Source organism: Salmo salar, chromosome ssa13 (genome assembly GCF_905237065.1).
Source record: "Salmo salar chromosome ssa13, Ssal_v3.1, whole genome shotgun sequence".
NCBI classification, from domain to species: domain Eukaryota; kingdom Metazoa; phylum Chordata; class Actinopteri; order Salmoniformes; family Salmonidae; genus Salmo; species Salmo salar.
In genome coordinates this window covers 52,147,827-52,168,625 of record NC_059454.1, presented here as the reverse complement: position 1 = coordinate 52,168,625, position 20,799 = coordinate 52,147,827, and the positions used below count along the sequence as shown (strand labels likewise).

Genomic DNA, 20,799 nt, shown 5'->3' with positions numbered 1-20,799 from the left:
TCTGTAATCTATCTGCGCTGAACAAAAATATAAACGCAACATGCAGCAATTTCAGAGATTTTTGCAGTTCATATAAGGAAATCAGTCAATTGAAATGAATGCATTAGGCCCTAATCTATGGTTTTCATATGATTGGGAAAATAAATATGCATATTTTTGGTCACAGATACAGTACCTTAAAAAAAAGATAGGTAGGGGCGTGGATCAGAAAACCAGTCAGTATCTGGGTGACCACCATTTGCCTCATGCAGCGCGACACATCTCCTTCGAATTGAGTTGATCAGACTGTTGATTGTGGCCTGTGGAATGTTGTCCCACTTCTCTTCAATGGCTGTGTGAAGTTGCTGGATATTGGGGGAAACTGGAACACGCTGTTGTACACGTTGATCCATAGCATCCCAAACATGCTCAATGAGTGACATGTCTGGTGAGTATGCAGGCCATGGAAGAACTAAGAAATGTTCAGCTTCCAGGAATTGTGTACAGATCCTTGTGACATGGGGTCTTGCATTATCATGCTGAAACATGAGGTGATGGCGGCGGATTAATGGCAAGACAATGAGCCTCAGGATCTCTTCATTCAAATTGCCATCAATAAAATGCAATTGTGTTCGTTGTCCGTAGCTTATGCCTGTCCGTACCATAACTCCACCGCCACCATGGCGCACACTGTTCACAACGTTGACATCAACAAAATGCTCGCCCACACGATGCCATACAGGCTGTCTGCCATCTTCCCGGTATAGTTGAAACTGGGATTCATCCGTGAAGAGCACACTTCTCCAGCATGCCAGTGGCCATCAAAGATGATCATTTGCCCACTGAAGTTGGTTACGACGCCGAACCGCATTCAGGTCAAGACCCTAGTGAGTACGACGAGCATGCAGATGAGCTTCCTTGAGACGGTTTATGACAGTTTGTACAGAAATTCTTTAGTTGATAAACCCGCAGTTTCATCAACTGTCCGGATGGCTGGTCTCAGACGATCCCGCAGGTGAAGAAGTCAGATGTGGAGGTCCTGTGCTGGCGTGTTATGTGGTATGCACTTGTGAGGCCGGTTGGACATACTGCCAAATTCTCTAAAATAACATTGAAGGCGGCTTATGGTAGAAAAATTAACATTCCTGGATGTCCTGGATGATTATTGGTCCCTTGGAAAGGGGTCGTTCCCCTCCCCTAACCCTGAGGTTGAGCTTCACTCCTCCACACAGCACGTTGTTGGGTTACTTCTCAACCCTCCCTAGGTTGGGCATCTAGAGGGAAACACACACATGCTCACAGGCTCTAGACTGGCTAAACCACAGACCCTCTGCTGAAACTCCCGAATGTTACTCCTCTCTTCTTGACTCTGCTTTCCTCCCCTTCCACTTTCTCCAGTCCTTTTGGAAGATCCTGACCCTTTAATCCAGTCTCCGGTCTTTGTGTGTGTGTGTGTGTGTGTGTGTGTGTGTGTGTGTGTGTGTGTGTGTGTGTGTGTGTGTGTGTGTGTGTGTGTGTGTGTGTGTGTGTGTGTGTGTGTGTGTGTGTGTGTGTGTGTGTGTGTGTGTGTGTGTGTGTGTTGGGCCAGGTGTCTGTTTGATGGTAGAGTGGAGTGAGTCCCAGTCTGGCCTTGCAGCCAGCCAGCCAGGCCAAAAACATCTCATGGTTTGACGAATTTGACTTTAGATTCTGATATTTGTCCACGTTTGTCGAAAGGTCAAATTTCAAAGTTGCTCCAAACGTCACATTTCGAGATGTTTTGGACACCCTGGGTTGCTCTTCCTGCTGCAGCTGCTGCTCATTATGTTTAGTCATTCATTATGAATGGTTAAGCTAAGAGTTAACGTTTATGATAGGGTTAAAACTAAATTGAAAAAAAATGAGTGCCTCACTGGGCTTGAACACGTGACCCTCGGAGCTGGAGCTTGCGGTTTATGCCAATCCGCCATCTCCGTCCTCAATGCCGTCCACAGTTGCCCCTAATGGATGGTTTTGAATGCATCTCCCGATGTCCTGGGTACCTGGACAGACGTCGGATTTCAAATTGTATCTTGAGCGACCTGGCTGAGTTAGCCAGAGCAGTTTGGATCAGGCTCACAGAGTCGGAGTGTCGCTCTGATGCTGGAGGCCAGCTGTGAAGCAGCAGCACAGGCATTCAGCTGACCGGCTGATGCAAACACAGACACATGCATGCGCACAGACACACACGCACACCAAACACAGAGTGTACAAAACATTAGGAACATCTTCCTAATATTGAGTTGCACCCACCTTTTCCCCTTAGAACAGCCTCAATTCGTCAGGGCATGGACTCTACAAGGTGTCAAAAGCATTCCACAGGGATGCTTGCCCATTTTCACTCCAATTTTTCCCACAGTTGCGTCAAGTTGGCTGGATGTCCTTTGGGTGGTGGACCATTCTTTATACACACGCGAAACTGTTGAGCATGAAAAACCCAGCAGCATTAAAGTTCTTGATACACACAAACCGGTGCGCCTGGCACCTACTACCATACCCTCTTCAAAGGTACTTCTACACTGATTGAATTGGATTTAACAGGTGACATCAATAAGGGATCATAGCTTTCACATAGCTTTCACTATGTCATGGAAAGAGCAGGTGTTCCTAATGTTTTGTACACATCGTGCGCAAACACATGCACAAGCACACACATGTACACTCTCTCTCACACACACACACACATCAATCGTGTAGGCGGATCGACCTTTGAAAGCCCTGGGCTTTGTTGAGTCAATGGATGGAAATTGAAGTGTAGAGGCTGTCAATGAGAGGTGCAAGCTCTTTCTCTCTTTTAACTCTTAGTTCCCTTTTTTGTCTTTTTGGTTCCGCCATACTCTCTTCTCTAACGCCCCTACTTTTTGGGACCCATCTCTTAGCTATTCCCCTGTCTCTTTTTGGTTCCCCTTCTCTCTTGTCTCACCCTGAAATAAGTAGCTGGCTCAACTCCTTCCTGCCTGGTTCCCCCTCTTTAACGGTCCCCACTCTCTTAACATTTCCCCAAGATGTCTTATTTTGGTTCCCCCTCTCTTCTCTCCTCTAACTCACCCTAACATAAGTGGCTAGGCTCAGCTCCTTCCTGCCTGGCAGCAGATGACCAAGTAGAACGCTTCTCAGTCGCAGAGCTGCCGCTTATTGGCACATGAAAAAAGAAGACCCACAGGGCAAAGAGGGGGAAAGAAATTATTGACTTCTCACCACAGCTACTATTCATTTTCACATTTTTTCTGATGGTCTGTTTGTTTTTGAGGCTGTTAGATTCTTGCCTTGGAGTATTTTGAGACAGTCAGACTTTGATTGAGCTGGATAGGAATGTCTTTAATCGTGGCTACAAAGGAGTGGAGAGAAGAAGGAGGATGAGATCTCTCTCCACCAGCTTTTTAAACAGATATAGATGGAGGAGAAAAGGAGTAGACAGAGAAGAGGAGGAGGAGGAGTGACCATTGTTAACAGAGCAAGGAAATGTGTGTGCGCCCTGCGGTTTCTAGTCCCTTTGAAATGGAGACTCAGTGATTTTGGTTCCCAGGCCCCCTTTTTCTCAGGCCCGTACAAAAACCAAATGAAGACATTTCAGTGTGTCTGTCTGTGTCTATGTTTGATGCTGTTTATAGCCCAGCGCCAGACTGCTGCTAACCGGACGAAGGTACAAATAGTGGCATCTGGACAATGTTCACAGTCGGTTGATTGTAAGTGAAGTGTGGGCGTATCTAAAAAAGAAGATAATGCATAGTCTTGTAAGCAATGCAAAACATAGACACTGTCACAAACAACAGCATTTTATACTGAACAAAAATATAAACGCAACATACAACAATTTCAAAGATTTTACTGAGGTACAGTTCAAATAAGGAAATCAGTAAATGTAAATAAATTCATTAGGTCTAATCTATGGATTTCGCATGACTGGGAATACAGATAATCATTAAGGTATCTGTAAGGGCGTGGAACAGAAAACTAGCCAGCATCTGCTGTGACCATCATTTGCCTCATGCTGTGCGACAGATCTTCGCATAGAGTTGATCAGGCTGTTTATTGTGGCCTATGGAGTGTTGTCACACTCCTCTTCAATGGCTGTGCGAAGTTTCTGGATATTGGCGGGAACTGGAACACGCTGTCGTACATGTCGATCCAGAGCATTCCAAACATGCTCAATGGGTGACATATGGAACATATGGAACATTTCTGGTATCTCTTATTTCAGCTCATGAAACATGGGACCAACACTTTACATATGCATCTTTTCAGGAAAGTCAGGAACCAATATACTCAGTCAGTTAGGAAAGCTAAGGCTAGCTTTTTCAAACAGAAATGTGCATCCTGTAGCACTAATTCCCAAAAACTTTGGGACACTGTAAAGTCCATGGAGAATAAGAGCACCTCCTCCCAGCTGCCCACTGCACTGAGGCTAGGAAACACTGTCACCACCGATAAATCTATGATAATCGATAATTTCAATAAGCATTTTTCTACGGCTAGCCATGCTTTCCACCTGGCTACCCCTACCCCGGCCAACATCTCAGCACCCCCTGCAGCAACTTGCCCAAGCCCCCACCCCCCTACTAGCCTATTCAACCTCTCTTTCGTATCGTCTGAGATCCCCAAAGATTGGAAAGCTGCCACGGTCATCCCCCTCTTCAAAGGGGGAGACAATCTAGACCCAAACTGTTATAGACCTTTATCCATTCTGCCCTGCCTTTCTAAAAACTTCGAAAGCCAAGTTAACAAACAGATCACCGACCATTTCGAATCCCACCGTACCTTCTCCACTATGCAATCTGGTTTCCGAGCTGGTCATGGGTGCACCTCAGCCACGCTCAAGGTCCTAAACGATATCATAACAGCCATCGATAAAAGACAGTACTGTGCAGCTGTCTTCATCGACCTGGCCAAGGCTTTCGACTCTGTCAATCACCGCATTTTTATCGGTAGACTCAATAGCCTTGGCTTCTCAAATGACTGCCTCGCCTGCTTCACCAACTATTTCTCAGAGTTCAGGGTGTCAAATCAGAGGGCCTGTTGTCCGGACCTCTGGCAGTTTCTATGGGGGTGCCACAGGGTTCAATTCTCGGGCCGACTCTTTTCTCTGTATATATCAATGATGTCGCTCTTGCTGCTGGGGATTCTCTGATCCACCTCTACGCAGACGACACCATTCTGTATACATCTGGCCCTTCTTTGCACACTGTGCTAACAAACCTCCAAATGAGCTTCAACGCCATACAACACTCCTTCCGTGGCCTCCAACTGCTTTTAAATGCTAGTCAAAGTGCATGCTCTTCAACCGATTTCTGCCCGCACCCTCCCGCCCGACTAGCATCACTACTCTGGACAGTTCTGACTTAGAATATGTGGACAACTACAAATACCTAGGTGTCTGGTTAGACTGTAAACTCTCCTTCCAGACTCACATTAAGCATCTCCAATCCAAAATTAATTATAGAATCGGTTTCCTATTTCGCAACAAAGCATCCTTCACTCATGCTGCCAAACATACCCTCGTAAAACTGACTATCCTACTGATCCTTGACTTCGGCAATGTAATTTACAAAATAGCTTCCAACACTCTACTCAGCAAACTGGATGTAGTCTATCACAGTGCCATCCGTTTTGTCACCAAAGCCCCATATACCACCCACCACTGCGACCTGTATGCTCTCGTTGGCTGGCCCTCACTACATATTTGTCGCCAAACCCACTGGCTCCAGGTCATCTATAAGTCTATGCTAGGTAAAACCCCGCCTTATCTCAGCTCACTGGTCACCATAGCAACACCCACCCATAGCATGCGCTCCAGCAGGTATATTTCTTCGGTCATCCCCAAAGCCAACACTTCCTTTGGCCACCCTTCTTTCCAGTTCTCTGCTGCCAATGACTGGAACGAATTGCAAAAATCACTGAAGCTGGAGTCTTATATCTCCCTCTCTAACTTTAAGCATCAGCTGTCACAGCAGCTTACTGATCACTGTACCTGTACACAGCCAATCTGTAAATAGCACACCCAACTACCTCATCCCCATATTGTTACTTATCCTCTTGCTCTTTTGCACCCCAGTATCTCTACTTGCACATCATCATCTGCACATCTATCACTCCAGTGTTAATGCTAAATTGTAATTATTTCGCCTCTATGGCCTGTTTATTGCCTTACCTCCCTACTCTTCTACATTTGCACACACTGTACATATATTTCTATATTGTGTTATTGACTGTATGTTTGTTTATGTGTAACTCTGTGTTGTTGTTTTTGTCGCATTGCTTTGCTTTATCTTGGCCAGGTTACCAGTTGTAAATAAGAACTTGTTCTCAACTGGCCTACCTGGTTAAATAAAGGTGAAATAAAAATAATGAACATGTTGCGTTTGTATTTTTGTTCAGTGTAGAATGTTCAATGTGGGCGAAGATTAGATACTGAATTTGCAAAGTTAGCAAGTATTGGATACAGTACAAGGAAAGTGAAATATTTTCTCCTCCCATTATTGACAGATTTTGATATCAGTCGTTTTATATCAGTAATTCCACAACTTCCATATTGCTAGGTGTTGTGTTGCATGTGAACATATACAAGTGTGTAACATGATCATATGGTATAGGCCAGTGGTCACCAACTGGTCGATCGTGATAATAGACTGTAAAAAGAAGCCTCGAGCGCACAGCAAAGTTGATAATGTGAGATTTCAAAACTTTTAAAACCATGACTAGAGACTCAATGAATAGCTGCTGTTTTATTAGTAAGTTCATGTTTAAGTTGTTATTCAGCACTGTCAACACTTTGTTCAACAGTTTTTTAAGTCATAAAATGCTCATTTGCTACTTCCACTATCTCTACAACCAACCAGCACTGCAGCTGCAATTAGTGAGTATAGCAAAGTGTTTCAATAAGCTTGCATTGGTATTATTTGCGGCTTGTGTATTTTTTAATATCAAGGAATATTCCACTTTCTCTGGTCATAGGAGTAACAACATGCATTGGTGGGACTTAAGTTTCACCATCAGCTGGAAGACTGTGTCCCCTTTTTTCAGCGAGAGGCAGCTCTGCTGCTCCCTCCCTCCCCTCAGACTGACCTTCAGATGCAGGCCATCAGTCCAGTAAAAAAAGCATGCTATCTATTACTGAGCGGTAGATCTCGACTTACATTTTGACTCAGAAAGTGATCTTGACTAAGAAAAGTTTGGGGACTACTGGTATAGGCTATACAATAAAAAGAGATAGTGAAACCTGATTAAAAGCTAAAACCCTGAATAAGGATATTATTTCCAGACATTTCCTCTAAACCTATGTCAGGGTGTGGTGATGGCGGAGTAGTAGTTGTCATTATCTTTTTATTTTTTACTTCCTTTTTCTTTGTTAAAGGACCAAGTTCCGCTGTGGGTCTCTAATTTGGGCCTAGTAAACATGGATAGGGAAAGCAGCTGCCAGGCTTCATAATGTAGTCTAGCGTGGCAAGGTTGGGCCTTGCCCTCAGACATGGCTCTAGACTAGAGATTCCTATGGGTTGTAGAATCCTATGGCGCCATAGGAATAACGCCATGTCTCAGGGCAAGGCAGGGACAGGACAGGCGTTCAAGCTTCCTCCTCGCTACTCAGACTGGTCCTTCATTTCAGTAGCAACCTCTGTCCATCTGTCGTATGGGAGACACACAGCTAGAGCATGTCGAGCAAGGTATTTTAGGGGGCGGATTTGGCCCGGCATATGGGTGTGTGCGTGTGTGTGTACAGTATGTGTCTCCAGCTGTAGCTGTGACTTCACACTGTCCTCTGTTTACAATAACATCTCCCCCTGTCCGTCTCTGTAAATACATAGTTCACATCCAGTTTACAATATTCTCTCTGATTTAGCTTCTGTTATTGTTGTGTTTTGGGGACGACCCAGCTGCATCTGCATCTGAAGGCCAGATGTTAGCTGCGTCCCCTATATAGTGCACTATTTTTGACCAGACCCCCATGGGCCCTGATCTAAAGTAGTGTACTACTAAATAGGGGGCCGTTTGTGACAGATCCGTTGTTTAGATTAGTCTAACCCTGATCTGGTGCAGACAGACTTCTTGGCTCGCTAGTGAACAAGTCACTCTGTAATGATCAATGGTGTTGTAGTTTTAGTTACGTTGCCAGTGCTCTGATGTCCATAGTTGTAATCAATCAGTTGTTGCACGTGTACAGTGGTCATAAACTAGGGCCCCACCCATGCGTGAGGTGGTTGACTTTGGATGTTTTTCTCCCTCTCTCTTCTCTTATTCTCATTCTTGTTCTCGCTCCCTCTCACTTTCTCCTCTCTCTCTCTCCTCCCTCTCTCCTTTCCTCTGACACGCTATAGCCGTGCGTGACTCATGACGTCAGGCCCCTTATCCCTTCTCAGGGTTCGTGCCAGCTGTTGATGTCACCCCTGGGTCTTTTTAATTTGGGGATTTTCGTTGGGGCCTGGGTGAGATCAGATCAGTGGGAGTCCCATGGTCCCATGACCTCAGCCCAGTGAGCCCACAGCCACATGAAGGGACCAGCGTGTGGGGTGGGGTGGGGGAGAGAGTGGGTGCTAGCGGGATCTGGCTGAGAGATTTACACTGACAGACAGCCTTACATTTCTGCCCTTGTTGTTGATGTCACATTGAGGCATTTTCCTCTCGGAATGACAAACGCACTGGTCACCCATTTGCCTGGAAACCCAATGTTGAATTGGATTGAATTCTACATCGGGCAGAAATGAGCGTTTGAATGAGGAAAGTTTTCTCTCATGACCTCTAAAAGCCAGAATGTAGAATATTTTACAAAATGACTTTGTTGGTTGCCCATGCGGTTGGTCCCTTTGTAGATAGGAATGCGACACAATATATCCACAGGTGTAACGTTCGTCGCCTGGTGACGAGGAAGCGGACCAAAACGCAGCTGGGAGCGAACACATGTTTATTCAACACACTGGAATTAAACATGTACACAAAAATCAAGAAAAATGCAGATACGTTACGTGCTCAAACAAAGAGACAACACCCCACAAACAGCGTGGGGAAAACAGCAACTTAAATGTGATCCCAATCAGAGACAATTAGCGACAGCTGTCTCTGATTGGGAATCGACAGAACCCAACATAGAAATAACCCACCTAGAGCCTACACAAGGCTAAAACGTAAACCAAACACAAACCAATGCAAAATACCTAACATGACACACCCTGACCCAATATACCCGAGTTCACCTGGTCAGGGCGTGACAACAGGAAAGTATAATTACATCAACTTTTCAAAGCGCTGGTAGTGCGTTAAGATTTCTATCACCTGAAGCATGCACACAAGATGAAAATACATGCACGCCACGCATGCATACCTGCCGATCTCCTGCACGTGTTTACATGGTCTGCGCATGCCAGCACTTTGATTAGGTGATTTAATTCTACTTTCCTGTGGCTATATTGTCTCACATTCCTACCAACAAAAAGACCAACAGCGGTAACAGCCGGTTGAGTATGTTCAAATGTAATTTTATTCAACATGCTGAATTCAATGCAATTCATCGTTGGGTTTCGATGCAAGTCACCCATGTGTAGTGTCGTGCTGGAGGAGGCGTTGCCTATCTTCTTGGTTTCTCTCATGCATCGATACCCTGATTGATGTCATGGTGTGTAGTGTTGTGTAGATGTGTTGCTTATCAATGATGCCTAGTCTCTCCTGGCCTGGTTGTCGTGTGTGTCGTGGTGTGCGACTGACTCCAGCAGTTTGTGTCACTAACTTGGCTGCTATCCCCTTGAGCTCTTAAATACAGCTTTTCAGCAGCTATATATCCCCTCCCTTTCAGATGGGATCAAAGGTTCCAACCAGAGACTAGCTCCTGTTTCCCTCCTAGCTTCAAATGAATGTGAGGGAATGGGCTAAACTGAACGTTTATCCATGGAGTTGATTGTGTTACGACTGTTCTCTTCTATTTAAGCAATAAGGGCTGGGGATGTGGTATATATTGAATATACCATGGCTAAGGAGTATTCTTAGGCAGTAACATGAAGATTTGATATTTTATTCTCTAAGTGTGACAGCGTGTTGTCTTTTTGATTTGATTTATTTGAAAGAAAAGCTTTATTTTTGTTGTGTCACTATTCAGTTATATAGATACAGGTAACTGCCAAAATAAAGGAAACAACACCAAAGTGTCTTAATAGGGCGTTGGGCCACCACGAGCCGCCAGAACAGCTTCGATGCGCCTGGGCATAGATTCTACAATCTGGAATCCTATTGGAGGGATGCGACACCATTCTTCCTCGAGAAATTCTATAATTTGGTGTTTTGTTGATGGTGGTGGAAAATGCTGTCTCAGATGCCGCTCCAGAATCTCCCATAAGTGTTCAATTGGGTTGAGATCTGGTGACTGACACACACACAGTTTTTAAACCCCCTATGCTCCTTTGAGACCAATCTTTCAAAGTCACAGAGATCTCTTCTTCTAGCCATGTTAGCCAAAATAATACTAGCCATTTTTATACTTGACCCTAAGCACGATGGGATGTAAATTGCTTAATTAACTCAGGAACCACACCTGTGTAGAAGCTAGTGGTCGGCCGATTACGATTTTTCAACGCCGATACCGATTATTGGAGGACGGAAAAAAACGGCCGATACCGATTAATCAGAAGATATATATATATATATGTGTAATAATGACAATTACAACAATACTGAATGAACAATGAACACTTTTATTTTAACTTATTACAATACATCAATAAAATAAATGTTGTCTCAAATAAATAATGAAACATGTTCAATTTGGGTTAAATAATGCAAGTGTTGGAGAAGAAAGTAAAAGTGCAATATGTGCCATGTATAAAAGCTAACGTTTAAGTTCCTTGCTCAGAACATCAGAACATATGAAAGCTGGTGGTTCCTTTTAACATGAGTCTTCAATATTCCCAGGTAAGAAGTTTTAAGGTTGTAGTTATTATAGGACTATTTCTCTCTATACCATTTGTATTTCATATACCTTTGACTATTGGATGTTCTAATAGGTACTTTAGTATTGCCAGCCTAATCTCAGGAGTTAATAGGCTTGAAGTCATAAACAGCGCAATGCTTGAAACATTGCAAAGAGCTGCTGGCAAACGCAGTAAAGTGCTCTTTGAATGAATGCTTACGAGCCTGCTGCTGCCTACCACCGCTCAGTCAGACTGCTCTATCAAATCATAGACTTAATTATAATATAATAACACTCAGAAATACGAGCCTTAGGTCATTAATATGGTCAAATCCGGAAACTATAATTTCGAAAACAAAAGGTTTATTCTTTCAGTGAAATACGGAACCGTTACGTATTTTATCTAACGGGTGGCATCCCTAAGTCTAAATATTGCTGTTACATTGCACAACCTTCAATGTTATGTCATAATTATGGAAAATTCTGGAAAATTTGTACGCAACGAGCAAGGCGGCCCAAACTGTTGCATATACCCTGACTGCGTGCAATGAACGCAAGAGAAGTGACACAATTTCTCTAGTTTAATATTGCCTGCTAACATGAATGTCTTTGAACTAAATATGCAGGTTTAAAAAAATATACTTCTGTGTATTGATTTTAAGAAAGGCATTGATGTTTATGGTTAGGTACATTCGTGCCACGATTGTGCTTTTTTCGCAAATGCGCTTTTGTTAAATCATCCCCCGTTTGGCGAAGTTGGCTGTCTTTGTTAGGAAGAAATGGTCTTCACACAGTTCGCAACGAGCCAGGCGGCCCAAACTGCTGCATATACCCTGATTCTGTTGCAAAGAACCCAAGAGAAGTGACACAATTTCTCTAGTTAAAAGAAATTCATGTTAGCAGGCAATAATAACTAAATATGCAGGTTTAAAAAATATATACTTGTGTATTGATTTTAAGAAAGGTGTTGATGTTTATGGTTAGGTACACATTGGTGCAATGACAGTGCTTTTTTCGCGTATGTGCTTGTTAAATCACCTGTTTGGCAAAGTAGGCTGGGATTTAATGATAAATTAACAGGCACCGCATCGATTATATGCAACGCAGGACAAGCTAGATAAACTAGTAATATCAACCATGTGTAGTTAACCACTGATTATGTTAAGATGGATTGTTTTTTATAAGATACGTTTAATGCTAGCTAGCACCTTACCTTGGCTCCTTGCTGCACTCGCATAACAGGTAGTCAGCCTGCCACGCAGTCTCCTCGTGGAGTGCAATGTAATCGGCCATGATTGGTGTCCAAAAATGCCGATTACCGATTGTTATGAAAACTTGAAATCGGCCCTAATTAATCGTCCATTCTGATTAATGGGCCGACCTCTAGTGGAAGCACCTGCTTTCAATATTCTTTGTATCCCTCATTTACTAAAGCATTTCCTTTATCACCTGTATGTATACAGTTGAAGTCAGAAGTTTACATACACCTTAGCCAAATACATTTAAACGCAGTGTTTCACAATTCATGACATTTAATCCTTGTAAAAATTCCCTGTCTTAGGTCAGTTAGGATCACCACTTTTTTTCAATAATGTGAAATGTCAGAATAATAGTAGAGAGAATTATTTATTTTAGCTTTTATTTCTTTCATCACATTCCCAGTGGGTCAAAAGTTTACATACACTCAATTAGAATTTGGTAGCGTTGCCTTTAAATTGTTTAACTTGGGTCAAACATTTCAGGTATCCTTCCACGAGCTTCCCACAATAAGATGAGTGAATTATGGCCAAACAGTTCTATTTTTGTTCCATCAGACCAGAGGACATTTCTCCAAAAAGTACGACCTTTGTCCCCATGTGCAGTTGCAAACCGTAGTCTGGCTTTTTTATGGTGGTTTTGGAGCAGTGGCTTCTTCCTTGCTGAGCGGCCTTTCAGGTTATATCGATATAGGACTCGTTTTACTGTGGATGTAGATACTATTTTACCTGTTTCCTCCTGCATCTTCACAAGGTCCTTTGCTGTTGTTCTGGGATTGATTTTCACTTTTCGCACCAAAGTATCTTCATCTCTAGGAGACAGAACGTGTCTCCTTCCTGAGCGGTGTGACAGCTGCCTGGTCCCATGGTGTTTATACTTGCGTACTGTTTGTAGAGGGTGAACCAGACTTGTGGAGGTCTCCAATTCTTTTTCTGAGGTCTTGGCTGATTTCTTTTGATTTTCCCATGATGTCAAGCAAAGAGGCACTGGGTTTGAAGGTAGGCCTTGAATTACATCCATAGGTACACCTCCAATTGACTCAAATGATGTCAATTAGCCTATCAGAAGCTTCTAAAGCCATGATATAATTTTCTGGAAGTTCCCAAGCTGTTTAAAGGCACAGTCAACATAGTGTATGTAAACTTCTGACCCACTGGAATTGTGATACAGTGAATTATCAGTGAAATAATCTGTCTGTAAACAATTGTTAGAAAAATGACTTGTGTCATGCACAAAGTAGATGTCCTAACCGACTTGCCAAAACTATAGTTTGTTAACAAGAAATTTGTGGAGTGGTTGAAAAACAAGTTTTAATGACTCCAACCTAAGTGTATGTAAACTTCCGACTTCAACTGTACCAGACCAGTCCGCGGTCCCAGACACCACCACCAGTCATGCCATGCCTGCTCTTGTCATCATGTGTCAAACGTGCTGTATTTTTACAGGCCATTTTTCTGTGCGTACATGCATGTGTTAATTGAGCCCCTGTCATGTTAAGGGAAAGTGGCTGGGAGAAGAGAGAGAGGATACCTTCTTTTCTCCATAGATTGTCAAATCTTCGCCCACTTGTCCAGCAAGTTCAATGCATACAGTATATCAACTGTACACCATCAGTATGGACAGCTAGCAGTAGATTCAGTACACACTCATGGAGCTGGATTTTGTGTTAAATGAGCACACCTTATTCTAATCTTCTCTTGCTCTGTTGATATCTTAATGTACTCTAATGTTTTAAAGATACATCAATAGGCCTATGCTACTATATGTTTGGTGGTCACAGCAAAGCAAAGCTGACTGACGTGATAGAACCACAGAGTTTGGAGCCACTATTGCGTTCCCTATTGTAATGTGCAATTTGGTAAGATCACAGCCGATTTGGTTCCTCGTCTGTCCCTCTGGTTTGGTTAAATGTCTGGTTTGGTTCTAAATCCTTGTTCGATCTCTCTCCTCTCCAGTCTCACCCTCTGTCCCTGTGCAACACCAGTGAAGATGAGCGCCAGGAGTCTGACTTCATCAGCATCGTCAAGCTGGAAAGCCCGGAGCGCAAGGTGCCTCAGTGTCTGCCCCTGCTCAAAAAGGTAAGACCATTTTACCCATGCATACTGTTGAAGTGCTATGGGAGGTTTGAGTGGTGGCAATGATACAGTTGAGCAGTTGAATAAGTATCTTGTCCAAGTGAACGGCTTTCTTTGCCGGACCATACTGTATCTGTTCGGGCTGGAAATTGCCTGTGACCTCACAATACGATATTATCACAATACTTAGGTGCCGATATGATATGTAATGCGATTTTCACAACTCTATATGTATTGTGACTCGATACTGCGATTTTATTCCGATTTGATGTTCCAAACATTTTGCTCTGCGACAGAGAGACGAGAGCATGAGAACATTTGTTTTGATCAGTCATAGAAATAAAAGTGCTGAATACGTTAGCTTACTATTTAAAATGAAGATGGAGAACAAGCTATAGGATGGCAAAAAAACATTTTGTTCAAAATCGTGACATGTAACTGCATAGATTTTCTTCCCCCATCACTATCTGCCCTCCCCAAAAATTCCTCAGGGCTCTATAATCTACTGTAACTCTGTGCCGTACAATATTTGAAATGTTCTCTACTGTGTAGCATACAATGGTTGTTTGCTATTTCTTTCTGTTTGTTTACTGTGCGTATCTTGGTTGGAACCAGGCAGTTGTCCTTGATAAAGATTACCTTATCCATTTGAATGGAGGAGAGCCAGAGTGCTAAACCTTTTCCCCTGCCTTTTTTTCTGGCGCACTGTCCACTCTTAGATCCACGGTGCTTTAAGGATCCAGACTTGAGTTAATAGAATGTAGAATGTTGGCTGGCGTTGAATGTGATTGTGAGGATGTTATGCTGCCATGGCTGTGATCTGTCCGGGTAAAGGGATGTGATGTGGTAGGGGTGGGTGGATGTGGCAGAGAGCCCCATGCTTCCTGGCGCTGGATGTGAGTCACTGAGGCCACAGCTGTCACTGGTTGTACCCAGGACCCTGGGCCAGGGTAGTAAGGCCAGGTGCTGCGCCAGGACACCTGCTGCTCCACTTCTCTCCAGGACAGATACAGATACGGCCATAGACACAGATAACGCTAATTACCCATGTTGCTATTGTTGTTACATGTGTGAGATTGCATCCAGTATGAAGGAAGTTAGCCGTAGTTTCGGGAGCCAATGCTAACACAATGTCTGAGGCACTGAGTTTGAAGGTAGGCCTTGAAATAAATCCACAGGTACACCTCCAATTGACTCAAATGATGTCAATTAACCTATCAGAAGCTTCTAAAGCAATGACATCATTTGCTGGACTTTTCCAAGCTGTTTAAAGGCACAGTCAACTTAGTGTATATAAACTTCTGACCCACTGGAATTGTGATACAGTGAATTATATGTGATATTATCTGTCTGTAAACAATTGTTAGAAAAATTACTTGTGTCATGCACAAAGTAGATGTCCTAACCGACTTGCCAAAACTATAGTTTGTTAACAAGAAATTTGTGGAGTGGTTGAAAAATGAGTTTTAATGACTCGAACCTAAATGTATGTAAACTTCTGACTTCAACTGTGTATAGGTCAGCAGCCTCTAAGGTGCAGGGTTGAGTAACCGGGTGGTAGCCGGGTGGCTGATGTCCTTGATGATCTTTTTGGCCTTCCTGTGACATTGGGTGCTGTAGGTGTCCTGGAGGGCAGGCAATGTGTCCCTGGTGATGCGTTGTCCAGAGATCCCTACGGTTGCGAGCGGTACAGTTGCCGTACCAGGCGAGGATACAGCCTGACAGGATGCTCTCATTTGTTCATCTGTAAAAGTTTGTGAGCGTCTTAGGGGCCAAGACAAGTTTCTTCAGCCTCCTGAGGTTGAAGAGGCGCTGTTGCACCTACTTCACCACTGTCTGTGTGAGTGGACCATTTCAGATTGTCAGTGATGTGTACACCGAGAAACTTTAAGCTTTTCTCTTTCTCCACTGTGGTCCCATTGATGTGGATAGGGGGGTGCTCCCTCTGCTGTTTCCTGAAATCCACAATCTATGCTCAAAAAATACAAGAAAAAATTGCTGCATGTTGGTATGTTATGAATTTAAAGACATGGGGGGTTTCGTTGCTATGCACTTCTCTTCTTCATGGCTGAATTAGTGGGGTTTTAGGTTTACATCTGCGGTTACACCATTTTTTTTTATATAGATCAATAGATATTATAAAATCTATCTATCTATACAATTTCATTTTGACAGGTATATGTTGGCTAAACAAACAGGAATACAGGTATGTATTAGCCAACATCTGCCTGTGTAGTTGTGTAGAATGATCAGTTTGTTTAGATGAAGATGCTTTCCTACAATCTAAATGAAATGTTATAGATAGATAATATACATAAGCCTGCTTGTTAGCCCACATTTGTGTAGTCTGTCCCCCAGCAGCCATAGCCCATGTTCCAGTCAGAAGTCATTTGTTTACAGTGCAGCCTTGCTAAAGCAGCCTGGCGAGCAGGCAGATCTATAGATAGATAGATACACAGACAGGACGTTGGTCGGTCGGCCACAGAGCCAGGCTTCATGTTGCACCCACCACCATCACACACCGTTCAGAATAGACCTTTAAGCAAACAAAGTGAAGCAGCTACAAACCTTGGGGGATAAGGTTTCATTGTAATCCTTTTTTATTTTTTATTTTTTTCTAGAGGGTTCCTATCCCTGGCAACAGACACTGTGCATCCTGGGGATGTGCTAGATTCCTGATTTGTGGCGACTTTTTGCTCAAATGTCCTCTATAAGCTTTTTTTTCTTCAGTGGCTTGGATTTCACAATTCATTATGAGCAGAGCTTTTGAAGTCCAGTGCTGAGCTGAGAGGATGCCAAATGTTTCATTACGATCAGGCTTTATCTCTTAAGGATGGAGCTCTGCTGTAGTAAACATCTCTTCCTTTTGAGAAAGAGATACTTTACTTTAAACCACAGAGAGAAATAGCAATAGCATACATGCTATTTGGCTGTGCTGCTGGTCTGGCTGCCCCTATCTTTTTCCGTTATGTATCCAGAATGTAGGAGGTACGTAAGCCTACTGTAGGACTGTGGGGCATGAGTTAGGTGTCCCATCAATCGCCATCTCCTGGAACAGCACACCCATAGTTAAAGACTATCTATGCCAGTGTTGCTGAAACAGATTCATATCCATGTTAGCCTCAAATGCAGATCTCTCCCCATTTGCATTTGTAAACCGTTCTCTTCATGCAAATGTCTGGTTCAGGATTTCTCCACAGCTTTTCACCACATCAAATGGCTGACACTGACATAGGCAAAAGCCCTGCTTTTTTACCCAGAATGAACTGCTTTGCAAGGACCCACCTGCTCAGTCTCAAACTACGCCCTGAACAATGCTAAACTCCGGCTGAAAAGAATTCCCAGCAAATATCACAAAACAGCCAGTAGGCCATGGTCTAAACATTCTACGGAAGTTCCGTTTGTAATGAATGTAACTAGCTCACAGTGGGGCTGGATACGACATACTGTGATAATATTCCCAAAGTGTCAAACATACGGTGTGGGGGGGGGGTGAATGAACTCAATACATTTTAAAATGACTAAAACCAAATCTAAACTGTGTAGAATAAAGGGCCAACATTCATATAGTTTCTTGACTTTCCAGCTCCCTAATAATCACTAGACAGTCAGGCAGCATTAAAGATTCCAAAAATGATGGATAGAGGATTATTTTTTTGCATATTTTGACGGCATGGAAATATAAAACATTGTCAGTGCGGCCCTCCAGAACTCGTTGAAGACCGAATGCACACACAGACACACAGATACACAGACACACAGAGGGTGACACTGACCCCAGGCTGTTCCTGCCTGCCTGGTGGTTTCTGAGCGGGGGTTGGAGTGGAAACGCGTGGCCTGCTTTGCTTCTTGGCCTGTTTTCGTTCAGTAGCAAAGAAGTCAAATGTTTATATCTCAGGGGAGAAGAATCAAGAGCAGAAAGCTCTTGAGAACATCTGGAAAAGGGACCGATCTGAGGCTTTGAGGGTTTAAATGCAAAAAGGCTGTCTGTCTTTTGTGGCTGTCTGAATCAGTTCCATTAGTCTGGATCTGTAAGTGACAATAAAATAATATTCAGTACTCAGCTCAAAAGTGTTGAGTCTGGGACTACCCATATTTGGTTATATCAGGACGTACCGCATAGCTTAATGCTGTGTGTCTTCAATCTCTCTCTCCCTGGACCCAGAGATGTGTTCCCACAGTGAGTGGACCCACACTGGCAGCCCTTCCCATTTTCCATCCCAGGCCCATTTCCCGTCCCTGTTTCTGGGGCACCCAGGCCAGAGCAGCACCTGGCCTCCCTCTCAGCTCTCCCCCAGATTCCTGTCTCTCTGTCTCTCCGGTCCATCGGCTGCACCGGGGCCCCTGCAGCTCTGGGCAGAATCCATTTAAGCACGTTCAGTTCCTTTGAAGCATTGCAAAACAAAGAAAATAGAACAACATTTTTGACCACGGAAATGTGTAACTTGTTTGAGAGCTTTACATGCAAATGAGCTTTTCATATTATATGAATAGATGGAAACCACATGTCAGCCTTTTTGCTATCTGTTTTTCACTTTTTCTGTCTTTGAAAGTGAGGGGTCAAGGTAAAGAGTGGCCCCTCTTCTTCTCTTTTCCTTTCCCTGGCATGTCTACCGATATATCAAACTGGGGGGCACTTCTTTGAGGCAGACTAATAGTTTTCACCCTAGGCAATGCATGCTATCACCATCATTCTTTCTCTGTGGCAACCGCAACATTCATATATAACCTCCTCTCTGTCTCTGTGGCTTTCTTTCAGGTGTCTTTTCTGCTCTCCCAATGTGCGTTTGTGTGTGTGTGCGTGTGCATGCGTGTGTTAGGGCTGGGTGGTAAAAAAATATACTGGTATTCATTCACAGATTGGTTTGGATTTTTACTTTACCTTATATAACTGTATTTTAATGTTTGATTTGTTACATTAAATAATTCAGTAATGACTCAGAAGAATTATGGCAATCATCTGTTTTTATCGCCAGTAAGAAACTGCTAACAGCTGAGAACTGCTAGCTGCGTGCAATTGGCAAGCTGAATGCAGAAATGTCCACCAGAGCTGTTGCCAGAGAATTTAATGTTAATTTCTCTACCATAAGCCAACCTCCAACGTCATTTTAGAGAATTTGGTAGTACGTCCAACAGGCCTCACAACCACAGACCCCGTGTAACCACTCCAGCCCAGGACCTCCACATCTGGCTTCTACACCTGGGGGATAGTCTGACACCAGCCACCCGGACAGCTGATGAAACTGTAGGTTTGCACAACCAAATAATTTCTGCACAAACTGTCAGAAACTGTCTCAGGGTAGCTCATCTGCGTGCTCATCGTCCTCACCAGGGCCTTGACCTGACTGCAGTTTGGCGTCGTATCCGAGCTCAGTGGGCAAATGCTCACCTTCGATGGAGAAGTTTGCTCTTCACAGATGAATCCCGGTTTCAGCGGTACCGGGCAGATGGCATCGTGTGGGCGAGTGGTTTGCTGACGTCAACGTTGTGAACAGAGTACCCCATGGTGGCGGTGGGGTTATGGTATGGACATGCGTAAGCTACGGACAACAAACACAATTCCATTTTATCGATGGCAATTTGAATACACAGAGATACTGTGACAAAATCCTGAGGCCCATTGTCGTGACATTCATTTGCCGCCATCACCTCAATGTTTCAGCATGATAATGCAAGGTCCCATGTCACAAGAATCTGCACACAATTCCAGGAAGCTGAAAATGTCCCAGTTCTTGCATGCTCACCAGACATATCACCCATTGAGCACGTTTGGGATGCTCTGGATCGGCGTGTACGACAGCGTGTTCTTGCTCCTGCCAATATCAAGCAACTTCTCACAGCCATTGAAGAGGAGTGGGACAACATTCCACAGGCCACAATCAACAGCCTGATCAACTATACTGCTCAAAAAAATAAAGGGAACACTAAAATAACACATCCTAGATCTGAATGAATGAAATAATCTTATTAAATACTTTTTTCTTTACATAGTTGAATGTGCTGACAACAAAATCACACAAAAATAATCAATGGAAATCCAATGTATCAACCCATGGAGGTGTGGATTTGGAGTCACACTCAAAATTAAAGTGGAAAACCACACTACAGGCTGATCCAACTTTGATGTAATGTCCTTAAAACAAGTCAAAATGAGGCTCAGTAGTGTGTGTGGCCTCCAAGTGCCTGTATGACCTCCCTACAACGCCTGGGCATGCTCCTGATGAGGTGGGGGATGGTCTCCTGAGGGATCTCCTCCCAGACCTGGACTAAAGCATCCGCCAACTCCTGGACAGTCTGTGGTGCAACGTGGCATTGGTGGATGGAGCGAGACATGATGTCCCAGATGTGCTCAATTGGATTCAGGTCTGGGGAACGGGCAGGCCAGTCCATAGCATCAATGCCTTCCTCTTGCAGGAACTACTGACACACTCTAGCCACATGAGGTCTAGCATTGTCTTGCATTAGGAGGAACCCAGGGCCAACCGCACCAGCATATGGTCTCACAAGGGGTCTGAGGATCTCATCTCGGTACCTAATGGCAGTCAGGCTACCTCTGGTGAGCACATGGAGGGCTGTGCAGCC

General features: G+C 43.7%; 1 protein-coding gene across 1 annotated transcript in view; it reads left to right on the top strand.

The window, feature by feature from the left end:
• Positions 1–20,799, top strand: part of LOC106567400 (E3 ubiquitin-protein ligase RNF43) — a 184,090-nt gene that overhangs the window by 100,692 nt on the left and 62,599 nt on the right. Inside the window, exon 2 of the mRNA XM_045693380.1 lies at positions 14,098–14,220. Coding sequence (XP_045549336.1) covers positions 14,098–14,220 — 123 coding nt within the window. The remainder of the gene's footprint in view (positions 1–14,097; positions 14,221–20,799) is intronic.